Source organism: Geotrypetes seraphini, chromosome 1 (genome assembly GCF_902459505.1).
Source record: "Geotrypetes seraphini chromosome 1, aGeoSer1.1, whole genome shotgun sequence".
Lineage (NCBI taxonomy): Eukaryota > Metazoa > Chordata > Amphibia > Gymnophiona > Dermophiidae > Geotrypetes > Geotrypetes seraphini.
This window is the reverse complement of record NC_047084.1, coordinates 288320150-288335149: the sequence shown is the minus strand read 5'-3', so window position 1 is coordinate 288335149 and position 15000 is coordinate 288320150. Positions and strand designations below refer to the sequence as shown.

The 15000-nt window shown below is 40.8% G+C and overlaps 1 protein-coding gene across 3 annotated transcripts in view; it reads left to right on the top strand.

Moving 5' to 3' along the window:
* Positions 1-15000, top strand: part of HSPA12B (heat shock protein family A (Hsp70) member 12B) — a 178322-nt gene that overhangs the window by 114459 nt on the left and 48863 nt on the right. For all 3 annotated transcript variants that reach the window (XM_033953251.1, XM_033953254.1, XM_033953259.1), the window contains 2 exons: positions 2715-2801; positions 14254-14358. In XM_033953251.1, the coding sequence (XP_033809142.1) occupies positions 2715-2801; positions 14254-14358 (192 nt within the window). The remainder of the gene's footprint in view (positions 1-2714; positions 2802-14253; positions 14359-15000) is intronic.

The window sequence follows — 15000 nt, the reverse complement described above, 5'->3', positions numbered from 1 at the left end:
CTGAATCTGGCAGCACTAGTTTGCGCGACTGTCTTAGACTTTAGGACCTGGGATTGGGGAGAGATGGCATCCTCAGTACTTTATAATGCAAGTGAAATGAGGATTTGGTCAGATTTTTGAAGGGTCTGCACTCTGCAGAAGAAAAATATTGTATAGGCCGGGAACATGAGACAGCAGGAAATGGGAACTTTTCTTCCTTCTATTTTTGTGAATGGCAAGGCTGAGGATGTCAGAGAGTTCAGTTAAAATATGTGCTTTATAAGAAAATATAATAATGTGTTTTATAAAGTTTATAACATTGCTGGCCTACCCGGTGAGGTGTTCCTAGTGGTGGTGGTGGCAGCGTGTCAATGTGTTGAGAGGAAGAGGTGATCTAGGAAATTCTGCTGAGCAAACTCCGGGCCCATTTCCACCCCCCAGTTAGTCCACTCCACTCAACTGGTTCACACACTGAGTGGGTCTTTGGGTGTTGTTCCTGAGTAGTTGTTTTGGGATCTCTTCAAGTGGTTTGTCAGTATCTCCTTCTGGTCCAAGGAAGGAAACTTTGTTAACCTTAGCACTAACCTACAGAATATCTTTGTAACAGCGCTGCTTGTGTGGCATTAGTCTATGTAGTGATCGAAAGAAAAAAACCAGACCTTTGCACATTTTTGCACTATATGGTGGGTGTATGAGGAGATTCACATTTCCTGCACAGCTAAGTCCGTGTGAAGTTACCTTGTGCTGTATTTGACATCTAGCAAAGTCTCTGTTTGGAAGGAAAGATCTCAGCTTAAAAATGAAGTGGCCAGAAGTTATGGTAAAAGCAGATAGCGTAGCTGGTATTAAGAAAGGTTTGGACAAATTCCTGGAGGAAAAGTCCATAGTCTGTTATTAAGACATGGGGGAAACATCTGCTAGCCCTGTATCGGTAGCATGGAATGTTGCTACTCTTTGGGTTTTGACCAGGTACTAGTGACCTGGATTGGCTTCCATGAGAATGGGCATGATGGACCATTGGTCTGACCCAGTTAGGCTATTCTTATGTTATGTTCTCATCTGTAGGGGCCTTTGTTTTCACTTCTTATTTTAATGTATTTTTTTTCTGAGAACTTATCAGTGTTTTTTATAATGGGAACAAAAATGGAAGAGAATTAATGTGTGTGGAATGGGGGGGGGGTAACTAATTTCTTCAGCTAAATAATTCAATCCACCTCAACCAGACATAGGAGAACTCACGCACCATTCACACACCCTCCAACCAAAAACGTCAAAAGAAAAAAACTGTTCGACAACCTCCTAGCCATTCGAGCTGCAACACTCGACCCCCAACTCTACAACCTATTGACCTCGACCACAAACTATAAAACCTTCAAAAAAGAAATAAAAACCCTTCTATTCAAAAACACATAAAACCGGACTAACACAATCAGAACTGTCCCAAGCATCACCTGCAACTACTCCATATGTACTTCTGATGTCATGACAATTCAGACATAATTTATGTTATTTTATGGTATGTTTGGAATAATGGTTACATATATGAGGTTCAATAAAAGAAAATTTTCACTGCCTGTTTCTATTATGACCATTTATTCAGTTTCATGGTTATTACAAAATATATTTTTTTACATGGGGGGTGTCAAAAAATTATGGGCCCCGGGTGCCACATACCCTAGGTACGCCACTGGTGCTTAGTCAATCTAGCCCTTAAAATTTAGGTGCCTAAGTCCTTCTCTGCCCTTAAACATACATACTTTGGAGTTAGGCACTATGCGATAGGCACCTATCTTTTGTAGAATCACGCCTAAGAAGATAGGCACCTATCACTCAATTCATTTTTTTTTTTTCAATTATGAGCTTGTTAAAGCTCATAATTGAAGCAAATTTACTAATTAAGTTAGGTGCCTCTTATATAATTTCCTACATACAGACAATGAGGTAAAACCAGAACTGGATTAGCCTGTCCAGACAATCTGAAGTCAGTTGGAAGACTTTTGCCATGTAGATTGTGCAGAGTAAACAGATGTGTTGTTTGGGGAGGATGTCGTGGGCAGTTTCATCCTACACAAGTAACTCAAGCACCACTGTTCACTAGGGGTAAAACAGTACGAAGGGATGCTGAAAAGTTCTCAGCCCAACCAACCAATTTCCTAAATTCTGTAGCTGAAAAGAGTGTTCTCTTATTTTGCTAAGTGCCAATTAGCAGAAACAAAATTATTTGTTTTGACATTGTTTCAGATCATTGATTGAACCATATCCATGTCATTCTCTTCTTTGTTGGGATGAGAACTTTTTAGCACCCCCTCATAGTGTGAAGAGTTTCATTCTCTGGTAACCAGAGCTGAGATTGTGATGTCACAATGCCTCATTCCACCAATAAGAGTCAATCTGATCAGTGATGTTACAATGGCTTGATTGTCCTACACTTGGTTCACTTTTATTACATACAAGAGGGTGCTGAAAAGTTCTCAGCCCAACCAACTTCCTAAATTCTGAGTGTTATTTTGCCACTGCAGCTGAAAAGAGTGCTATCTTATTTTGTTAAGTGCCAATTTGCAGAAACAAAATTCTATGTTCTGACATTGTTTCAGATCATTGATTGAACCATATCCATGTCATTCTCTTCTTGGTTGAGCTGAGAACTTTTCGGCACCCCCTCACATATACATACAGTACTATTCCATGAAAAAAGTTACTAGTTTTATAAAATATTTTTTTTCTTTCTTCTTCAGCGAGAGAGCAGCTGCGGCGGTCCAGGCATAGCAGAACATTTCTGGTCGAGTCCGGGATGGGAGAGCTCTGGTCAGAAATGCAGGCAGGTGAGGAAATGGACACATGCAAAAGTCCTCCAAAGTTGGGTTAGAAAAAGACAAATTTGTTTACCTGTGAACTTCGAAGAAGGTGGCTCAAATTATTATAAATGAAAGTTTGGAAAATGATTTCTTATACCAGCCAAAGTTTACTTCTCTGTGCTTGGAGAATATAAAACCAGTTCAGTGAGCTCTGGGGCTGGATAAATTGCTATGATAAATCCAGTGAGCAAAATACATTTATGATCATTGTAGAACAGACTAAGTGCTTATACTGTATGTTGCTTTGTTTTACCTTTAAAATATTAATATCCCCTTAGCCTTCCTGCCCATTTCTTCTCATTATTCACGTTCTCTCTCCACCCCCCACCTCCCCTCAAAAGGTATTATTCATTTATTTCAGAAACACAGGAATTATACAAAGTAAACATAAATCTATTTCATTGTTCAATAGAATATGTGCACCATTCACATAATTTAAGCACCTAAATGCTAGTGCCCAGTTATAGAATTGTCCGCTGTGTTTCTAGGGCTCAGCCTTTGGGTCTAGTACAGTTTGTGTTTTATGTGAAGGCTCCATTGAATTTTTTGCATTTGTGTCCACTGTGAAGTGAATGTAAAGTAAATAGGTTTTACCCACTCCTCAGCCTGTTATTTAGAGCAACTTAACTCTCAAGCCAAAGAAACAAGGAAAAAGTAACCCCTCTCAGGACTTGGACTACTTGAGAACATACTCTGTACAAGATTATCTCTTTTGGGAAAAATCTGTGTGTGGTGACAGCAGCTAAGAAAGCTTGGAAAAGACATGGCTCAGGGGAGATATGATAGAGGTCTATAAAATATTATGCAGAATGGAAAGGGTAGATGTGAATCGCTTGTTTACTTTTTCTAAAAATACTAGGACTAGGAGGCATGCAATGAAGCTACTAAGTAGGTTTAAAACAAACCAGAGAAAATATTTCTTCTTTCAATGTGTAATTAAACTCTGGAATTCATTGCCAGAGAATGTAGTAAAAGCAATTAGCTTAGCAGGGTTTAAAAAAGGTTTGGAACATCTCCTTTTTAAAAAAAATCCATAAGCCAGTAAAAGAGTTGGAGGATTCCATATCTGTCTATGAGGACTCTTTGAAAGGACCTATTTGTGGTTAGTTTCATAGAATATCTTCTTGTTTTAATATTGTTTGAAAGGTTAAACAATCCTTATTTAGACCTCCTTTTACTAAGCTGCAGGAGTGAGTGCTGTGCAGCAAATGCAATGACACCCATTCAATCCCTAAGGGGCATCTGAGCATTTAACATATCAGCCTCTGCTATCAGGCTTAGTAAAAGAGGGGGTTAACTATTCCACTCCACTAATCATTTTATAAATTTCTCTCGTATCCCTTCTGCTGATCCTACAGTGGAAAAGATAATTAGGTCAAAATGCAATGGTGGTGCGTCAAGAGAAAGACAACTCAGTCTGGAGCATTAAAGAAGCCCATGTAAATCTAGTATAATTTAAAGCAGGGTGGGGTTGATTTAAATCACTAGTCAGAAAGACCTGATTTAAATCATAGTTTTCTCTGCCACTCAGTTCTGCCCAAAAAAGGAATATTTGCTTCTTTCAACTCTTTATTTCTTCATAACAACTATGTCAAAATGACGGTAACATGCAAAAATAAAATCAAATATATTTGTGCTGAAATATGACAATTTCTCAAGGCACTCTAAGAAATATGGTTAAATCAGTAGATCCTGCCTGGTCAAACATGTTCATTTTGTTATCTTCATCAAAGCACTTCTCAAGATGTTGTTTCATTCAGGCTACCAGGCCTTGCATTTCTTTGTTGCAGTGTTTGCATTTTGCATGCATGCTAGCCTTACCCATATGTAGAGGGACTTCATTAAAATATTCCCAAATTGGGTCTCTTTTACAGCCTGCTGCCATTATAGGTTTTTCCTACCAAGGAGAAAATATGATAAACCTCAGGCTATATACCGAAAGATCTCAAGACTTGTGGAACATTCTGCTCAAAAGGTTTCACTTTCTTTATTACTGCTTGCCACTCCCTCCTTGTGCAATTTTATAATATTTTTGCTATGAAGAAGAAGCATGTTATCTCTGCAGACACAAATTCACAGTTTTGAGAAATGCAAAACCAACCATCTGTGATAATATCTTCTAGAAAGAAAAATTGCATGAGTATACAGCCTCATGCTACATAATTAAAAACTATACCTTATTTCTTGATGAATAACTTTTGGACTATAATGTATCTTAAATAGAAAATTATCTTTAGACAGATTTTTCTGCAAAAAAAAAGCATTTAATTTTAATAAATCTGATTTAAATTTTTTTTAAAAAATCTGATTTTATTGATTTTAAAAAATATCAATTTTTATCCACCCTGATTTAAAGTTTAACCATCAATGGTAGCAGGCATCTGAGAAGCTTTTCAAAGTGGAGCTTGCAGACTTCAGCATAATCACTGGTGATGTCAATAGGAGATGGGATGATGTACATATTTCTTAAAGGCTTGCATTGACTTGCAGATATTATGGTCATGCACTGGGCTCTGAATTAACAAGGTGGACCTCGAGGGTTGTGCTCTCCAAGACTTTTTGGACATTTGTACTGTAAGTAAACACCAGAAAAAATTCTTCTTCCCTGCACAAACCTCAACGATCAGGAGCAAACTGAAACACTGGACTTTACAAGCAGTCCCCCTAGAAGCTGATTGGAAGGCAGAAATAGCTGCTATCTCCATTAGGCAAAGAACATCTATAGAGCAAATGATAATATGTGAAACTTGGAAATGTCAGGTCCCCCACTGATTCAAAAGTTCTTACACAGTCCATTAATCCAGATATCTTCTCTTCACTTTCTTCTTATTCCTTTCATTTAGATTTTATCTTGCCTTTTATTTGGAAGTTGGGCCATGAGAATCTGGACAAGAAGAGTACTAGTTTCCACTTTGTCCTGCTAACAGTCAAACTCTAATAAAAATGGGAGGAGAACCAAGTTGGTGTTGGAGATGGTTGTAATGCTCTGAGCCCTGCCAATCCGGTGACTTCTTTGCTAATTCGGGGATGGGAGATTCCTTCTCATGTTGTGATGGGGAAGAAAAAGGCAATTGCCTGTGGAACAGGGCAATTGATGCTGAAAGAATTTTGCAGTGCAGAGTGCTAAAGTTATGCCTGTTGCTTCAGTAGGATTGGTGGAAACTCTAGATGACCATAGTATCAATGTGGCTTCTTCCAGCCCCATGCAAAGACTAGCACTGCTAAGAACTGAAAGTACTCCAAAAGGCATTGGAGAATTCAGAGCAAGAACTTGCACTCCTGAGTCCCATCCTTGGGATTCAGTATTTGACTCAGGAAATCAATGTCCAGCATTAGCTGGTAAAAGTGGAGCAGCTCCAGGATGTGAGGTCAGTGCTTCTGGGATAGACCTTGTAATCTTAGCAAGACCTACAGTTGTAGCTATGAATTCCTTTTGGGATATCATTCAAAGCTTGCAATCCCCCATAGTGACTTATTCTGGATGATTTCAAACAGATATTGGGGGTTCAATCTCAGGGGCTAGAAAAGCAGGCTTCCAGAGGGTTGGTTCTGGAACAGAAGATGGAGAACCTTCAGAGTTTGGGGAATAATATAGCCTAGGATAGAGAGATCTATACCTGGAAATGGAATAGATGGAGAAGCAGCTGAAGCAGAAACAATTTGAGATTTATTTTCTGCATCCCCCTTGCTATCTCCTGTTGATATGTTCAAGAAATATTTTAAAGAGTTCTTGGAATATTAGATTCTGGCTCTGAGGCATCTGGTAGAATAGAAGGATATAGGAGTTACTTGTTTGGAAAGATTTTTGAAAGTAATAACTGAAAGGACAACACTGGTTGCTACTTTTGCCTTCGAGATGGATTAAAATAATCTGGCCAATATGCAGCTGGTGGTGGGTCAGTGATTTCTTAAACACTGACCGTCGCTAGCTAATTTAGCCCCACATTTTCAGTGCTGGACAATATGCAGGCATCAGCCCAGCATATCCATGGCTAAATTGTCCCACAATGGCCGCCAGAGGCTATGCAGGTCCTGGCCAATATTCAGCTGGGGCTACATAAGACAGTTATGGAGGCCACATAACATTTATGATTTTATTTTTTTTGTAGTGCCTACAATTTGCCTCCTAACTCTGCAAAAAGCCCCCCCCCCCTCCTTCCCTTGCCCCCTAACCTAAGCCTTCCTGGGCCTACCTTTGCTCCCTGGTGATCCAGTTGGGAGCAGAAGCCATTTTCTCAAGCCAGCCACATGAGGCAGGAGCAACAGAGTCTCTTTCCCGCCCTCAATTCCCCACTGAACCATCAGGGAGCAAAGGTAGTACCAAGGGAGCTTACTTAGACTGCAGGGGGAGAGTGACATTCTGGGGAGGTAGGGAGCTTCTACATGGCACAGGATGGGGAGATGGAGATGGGAAAGAGGGTTTTTCTTTCTGACAGCAGCCCCCACATAGCTATGTGGGTGCCAGCGTTGAATATTGCTGGCTCCTCCCTCATGTCACCCCTATACAGCCCCTAATCTGCCCATTTTTTTAATGGGTGGTCAGAGCCAGTATTAAGGGCTTCTTTTACAAAGCCACGCTAGCAAACACTCTGACGTCCATTAATTCCCGATGGACATCGGAGTTATTATTGCAGCAGCAGTCACTAGCACGGCTGTGCGAAAGGGGGGAGTAAGTGGCACTGCCCAGTTTAGTGCTGATGAATATTGGGGGTGGGGGGTGGGGTTAGACAGCCACAGGCAATTTAAATGGGCCTGCTTAAATTGCCTGCTTAAATTGCTTTGAATATCAGTCCCAATATTCTTGGGTTATATGAGTATTTGTGTGTACACTTCTCCTTCCGTATTCGCGGTTTCGCCACTCGCGGTTTCACATATTCGCATTTTTTTGTTGGGTGATTGCATCATGATTAAAGTTCCTTTACTTTTGCTGTACTATAAAAAAAAAAAAGTTTAGTGTTTACCAAAATTCACTCTGCTTCCATGCTTTTTCCTACAAAATCGAAGTTTCAAAACTTTCACCCTGAAAATCGCTGGTTCACATTGTGCACAGTGAAAAACGCTGCTTCCCAGCATCCATAGAGTGAAATGCTGCTTCCCAGCATGCATGGAGAAAATCGCTTGCCTGCTTAAAGCTTTCTGAATTGCTGCTTGAATGCTTAAAGCTCTAAAAGCTCTTGAATCACTGCTTGCCTGCCAAAAGCATTGTGAGTCGCTGCTTGCCTGCCAAAAGCATTTTGAATCACTGCTTGCCTGCCAAAAGCATTGCGAATCGCTGCTTACCTGCCAAAAGCATTGTGAATCGCTGCTTGCCTGCCAAAAGCATTGTGAATCGCTGCTTGCCTGCCAAAAGCATTGTGAATCGCTGCTTGCCAGCCAAAAGCACTAATGTATCTGGGATATTGCCTCTCCTTCAGGAACAGGTCAGGTCTCCTGCCATGGCTACAAAGCGCAAAATTTCAAGTGCTATTGAAAGTGCTCCCAAAAGGGAAAAAAAAATGAAGACCTTACAAGAAAAGGTTGAATTATTGGATATGCTTCAGAGAGTAAAGTCCTCTTCCGCTGTTGCTCGACACTATGGCATTAATGAGTCAACCGTTAGGTACATAAAACGTATCCACTGCGAATACGGAGGGAGAAGGGTAATGTCTTTGCTGTTTATGGAATCCTCAAGTTATTTCTGAATTTTCTAGGGATATGCATAAGAGGTGTAAAGAGTTCTTGGGGCTGAAACCTAGAGTTCTAGCCCTGGGCACAGTCTTCATTTTGAAATTTCCCTATAGAAACTTTGTGACTTTGATCATACTTATTGGTTTTTTTTTGAGCAGAAGCAGCTGTTGAGTTTTCTTGTATCTTGCATTATAACCTTGGAGGTAATATTGTAACAACTTAATACTAGTTGGCTGCAGAGGGCAACTTTCAACCTACTTTGCTGTTTATTTTTTACTGTTATTTAGAATTTCTTTCCTGTTCTTGCTCCAGGGGGACTAATTAGAGCCTAGTTTTACCTTTTGGTTAAGACTCCCTAATTATATTTTGATTTGTTTTCTTCTAATGTTTGCATTTCCTGACATTCAGTTATGTTGTTGGATGTAATATGATAATTGAATTTAAAAAAACCAAATGTAATAAAGAGGAATATAAAAAAGGAAAGAGAGAAGCAGGGCAAGCTGTTTTTGTTTTCACAAGTTATACATAGCAACTAGAATGATACAAGTGCAGGTGTGTTGTGAACAATAGAGCTGGGCACCCAGATAATTGTCGTTTCATTTGGAATTTTTCCCGTTTCCAGCAAATATGATTAAAAGTATACCTTCTTTGCACACAGTGGACCTGATTCTATATATAGTACAAAAACTGGCACTGACTAGAGCGGCATTTAGCATGATTCTATAAAAATCACTTGCCATGTACAGTACTCCCCCAATATTCATGGGGATTCCGTTCCAGGAACCCCTGTGAATGTTGGAAAAACCGCGAATACAGTTTTTAGCAGGGGAGACAGGAGAGGGCAGCCTAAATGGGCATGCCTAAAAGTTATGACACACACTTCTGCTAAGCATGATTCTATACAGTGATCCCCCGCGAATTTGCAGTCTGTGATTCACGGTCCCGGTCATTCGCGGTATTTTTTGACCATGAATGACCGGGCAGGAGAGGGCAGCCGGAGCGCTGGCGAGTGAAGGAAATCACTCGCGGTATGCTCCGACCGCCTCTTCCTGTACTAAAGTCGGGCCTCACCAATCTGGAGCTGCGTTGACACGCAGCTCCTGATTGGCATGCCCATTTTAGGCATGCCCATTTAGGCAAAGGCAAACCAGGTCTAAATACCTGCATCTACGTTGTGCGTGGATCGGGTGTATTCTATAACAGTGTGCATAAATTTTAGGAACACCCATGAACTGCCTAGGCTCCTCCCATGGCCACACCTCGTTTTCAGATTCACATACTGGAAATAATGCACACCACTTTATAGAATGCGCCCACCAAGTTGTGTGCGTGACATCTAATTAATACTAATTTGCGCCAATTAGCAGGTGTTAATTGGCAATTAATGGTGCTGATTAGGCTTGCTAAACAATTAAGTAGTGCGCGCAAATCAGCTGTGTGCACCAATTTGCGTGCACAACTTAAGGAGCCATATACAGAATTTGGGAAGAGTGTGTACTCTTTCCCAATAAGATGCACGTGTGCAATGGTTCACATATGACTGATAGTATGTGCATGTGCTCTAGGGGAGAAAAGTGCACAATATCCCCTAGACTCTATACAGATGGTCTAAATTTGAACACCTAAGGCAGATGTGTGCACAAATTAATTAGTCAACAAGGCATCAACAATCAAAAATTGGAGTTAATTGGTAACAATTTGGATTTGCATACACATCTGCCCTGGTCATTATTCTATAAAATCTAGATCTAAATTTCATAGTGCTCAACTCTAAATGGGTATAGCTATGGGAGGAGTAAGGGCAGATCAGTAAAGTAATTCCCTAATTCCATATTTGTTTTGTTTGTCTGTCTTGTCTAATTGTAAAGCTCTGTTGAGCAGGGACTGTCTCATATGTGTTTAGTGTACAGCACTGTGTATGTCTAGCAGTGCTATAGTAGGGATTGTCCAGGCGCCAGAGAGATTTCCAAAACAAGGCAGTTTGTCCAGGTTTTGGAAATCCTGAGCTCGGAGGCTGTATCTGGAAGCCTTTGCACATGCGCGGCCATCACCGTGATGATGTCATACGCATGCGCGCATGCATGTGATGTCATTGCATTGATGTCCATGCATGTGTGAAAGCTTCCAACTGTGGCCTTCAAGCTTGAGGAGGTTCATGTGGGGGCAGGGCTGAGGGAGGAATGGGGCAGAGCTGGAGGCGGAATGGGACGGGACTGGGGGTAGAATGGGTTGGGGCCAGGCTTCCTCTTTTTTCAAAGAGGAAATTTGGCAACCCTACGCTATAGAAATGATAAATAATAGGAGTAGTGGATCTGGGGCATTCCCAGAAGTTAGGTGTGATGTTATGATGTCATATCTTCACCTAAACTGGAAGCCGGCATTACTGTGCACATGGTATGCACACTTTAAGAAGAGGGTGTGCTATTACTGGCATATAGCATTTGTTTCAAACAGCAGCTCATCCCGAGTAGTGGTGTGGCAAATGTGGGAGGTGCCAAGGGTTGTGGCGTCCCGCTCTTTTCTCCACCCCCTGCTATGCATGTGCACACCTTCTCTTCCCCATCCCTCTTTAACTTCGCCAGTGTGAGCAGCATTGCCAACCTGCTGCTCACACTGGCCTCAGTTCTCCTTCTGATGTCACTTCCTGGCCCCGCAACCAGGAAGTAACTTCAGAGGGAGAGCTGAGGACGGCGTGAGCAGCAGGATGGAGCTGCTGCTCGCATCGGCAAATAGTTAGAGGCACGGGGGAAGGGAAGCTGTGCACGCAGCAGGGGAGGGGTGGGGAAGGGCCGGGGGGAGGGAAGAGAGGAGGAGAGGTGCCGGTGTCTCCACTAAGACAACACCCAGGGCAAACTGCCTTTTGCCCCCTTGTTACTATGCTATTAGTCCCTAGTGAATAGAGAACTAACAAAATGTATGGCCCAGATAAAGCACAAAGTAGATCAAAGGGTATGAATTCACAAATCCATAAGCATAGCAGTACTGGGACAAAGTGAAGGTCCTTCAATCCCAGTATTCTGTTTCCAAAAGCAGCCAATATCTGGCAATCCCAAAAATAGTAAAATAATGTGTTCTTTTATCTATCTTTACTTTTCTCCATGTATGTCACAGTTTCTACACTTTCCAAGTCTGCTTCCAATCACAGTGGACTCTTCCCTATGTATACTAGTCTTGTTTGTATGGTATCAACCAGTTGAGTGCTGGCTAAACCCTTGTATTCAAAGCTCCCTCCTCTATGTTGAAACACAATTAAAGATGGCTCTGGCCATATTTCATAATACTGTACATGATCTGGGAAATGGAGGCCTGGAGTCTAGAGATTTGAGATTCCTTTTCAGCTTTTGATGTAGTTTTTTTCTTCATGTATATGTTAAGAACATAAGAACAGCCTTACTAGGTCAGACCATCAAGCCCATTCTCATGGTGGCCAATCCAAGACCCTGGTACCTGGCCAAAACCCAAGGAGTAATAACATTCCAAGCTACCGATACAGGGCAAGCAGTGGCTTCCCCCATGTCTGTCTCCATGAGTTTTGTTGCTGTCCCTGTCCCTGCCCATTTCATTGGAATCTAAGACCACTAAGAGCTGGATATCATTGGGATGTTGCTCATCAATTTAAAAGAAAAAGGGATTCGTTATGTTAAATCTAGAAGATCTATTTTCTCACTTGCCGGTAAGAATTGCTGGAATTCAATTCCAGGCAAAATGAGATTAAGCAAAGATCATATGTCTTTTAAGAAAATGTTTAAAAAAAACCACACAATTATTTGTGGACGCCTTTCTCTAAGTGGTTATTATTTGTTTTAGATTTAAAGAATTCTGTATTAAGGAAATTTGTGGGGAAGATTGACTTTTTAGTTTTCTGCATTTTATAATGGTTGTTTGTGCTTGAAACTGTGGATGTAAATGTTTTGTACAGCGACTCATAAATGTTTAAAATAAATAGAATTGGCATTGAAGGATGTGTAGCCAAGGGACTGTACCTAGAGGTGCTGAGAATAGGTTAAAGATAATCGTGCCAAGGACAGAGTCCTGCGGAACACCGTGATATAGATGGTGCATTATTCCAGCGGACGCAATAAGTTCATTCCTACAAGTTGGAATAGAACTATAGGTATTCAGCTCCATCAAAGCCTCCCTCTTGAAATCTAAGTGACAGCATGTTATGATCCACATATGAAGATAAGCAGAGCGTCCAAAGGGCATCAAGAGGGCCAATCAATACTATCTGATTTGCTTTGCACAGGAACCGAGAATTGTAGTACTCATTGCTTCTATGAAAAACAAGTTATAAATTCCTTCCTGTCTCAATAGTTGGGAGTTATTTATGGGTTACAGCACAGGATAGCCTAACCCTCTGATTCGAGAGGTATAGTGACCTTGTTCCCAAAATCCAAGTAACAAGGCAGAGTTTCTCAGCAAATGTACCAGCTATGGGTCTTATGGGGAATTCAGACATAACACCAGTCAAATGCTGTACAGAAATAAATACATTCACACCCATGTTAGCAACACAGATCGCATATGTTAGGTAAAGGGATCTTCAGATTACCACCTAGGTAGCTACAATCCTCATTGATCCTTGTTTGTAACTACTGCGCTGTTCTTTATACTTGAATACTTACTATTCACTGTAATCTTCTGCTGCTCATTATTCAGTTCGTACTTTTAATCTATTTAGTTTCTATTTTTAATATATGGAATGAGAAGCAATGCACTTGTCTTGCAGCACCACCTCATTCTAATCTAATCTAATCTACATTTTATATACCGAATCTACTCCCTAAGGAGCTCGACTCGGTTTACAGTTCGTTAAAAAATGAAACATAACAAGTAAAAACTGTGGGATAAAAGCAGAAATTGGTTAGATTAGATGGATGGAAAAAGTTAGAAAATAGTACAGTAAATTGAATTGCTTAAAATTACTATACGACAACTAAAATCAAATTAACTCCAACGTGATCCCCGTTTCTTTTCATCATGGAGTGAGGTGCTAATATACCGTTGGGCTAACGTTTGTCCTTCATACCATCTAAACTTTTATTCACTGCGCTGCTTAACATGGCCAGAAATAAAAACATAAGAAAAGCCTTACTGGGTCAGACCAATGGTCCATCTAGCCCAGTACCCCGTCTTCACGGAAGCCAATCCAGGTCACAAGTATCTGGCAAAAGCCCAAATAGTAGCAGCATTCATTGCCACCAATCCAAGGCAAGCAGTGGCTTCCCCCATGTCTGTCTCAACAGCAGATTATGAACTTTTCCTCCAGGAACTTGTCCAAACTTTTTTTTGTTGTTGTTATTGTTTTTTTAAACCAGCTATATTAATAAAACAAAGCATGAAGAGGAGCACAGAAATAACTATGATAGACAGTAGACACTTTTGCAGAGCTGGTAGTTCTTTCAGTTTGCATAGCTGTCAAGACCTGTTCAGAAAACACAAGGAAAATGTCAAAGAACCACAGATGTCCACTGCAGAAATTTATTGAAATGACTCGACACAGTATGTTCAGGTTGTTTCAATACATTTCTCCAGCGGACATCTGCGGTTCGTCAACACTGACTGCCGCCAACTCCTTGTCTTTATTTCATGTGGACTATGCTCTTGATGTTCATCCCTCTTGTTAAGGCTGACAAGGCACACATTCCTTTTTCATATTGATGGTTTACATGCACTAATAACACTATGCTGCCCAATTACCCAATGTCTACCAATTGTTGATCAAATTCCTTCTCCCATGTTTTCTTTGAAGGTGATCGGTACATAGTAGCTGACTGTGGAGGAGGTACTGTGGATCTGACTGTTCATCAGATTGAACAACCCCAGGGGACGCTTAAAGAACTCTACAAAGCCTCAGGTGAGCCAGCAACTACACTCTGTATCCTCAAACATCAATTACTAGTTCAGAATCCCACAAGTCTAAAATACATTTTAGTGCACTTATCCCCTCCCCCTTTTTTTTTTTTTTTACTAAGCCATGATAGATGTTTTATACCGCAGCTCGTAACACTAAGGGCTCCTTTTACAAAGGTCCTTAACGCATGGAATAGCGTGCGCTAAATTGCCGCACGCGCTAGCCGCTACCGCCTCCTTTTAAGCAGGTGGGAATTTTTCAGCTAGTGCGTGCTAATTTTTTGCGTGCGCTAAAAACGCTATCGCACCTTAGTAAAAGGAGCCCTAAATGCTCCGACGCTGCTCCGACTCTCATAGAATTCCTAGGAGCGTCGGAGCAGCATCAGAGTATTTAACACCCCGAGCTGCAGTAAAAACCTCTATCATGGCTTAATAAAAGAGGGTTTTAATATATTAAGGTTCAGCCACATTTCATAAGTATTTTCCACATACACATGATACAAGTAAACAATTATGGAATAAGCTCTTTAGAAAACTGACTAATTGATATACGTAAAATACTGTAGAAGCTTATCCATTATCTTTTTGTCTGTGTAAAAGGGTCCATTAAATACAATATATTGCTTTTTATAACCAAGTTTATCTC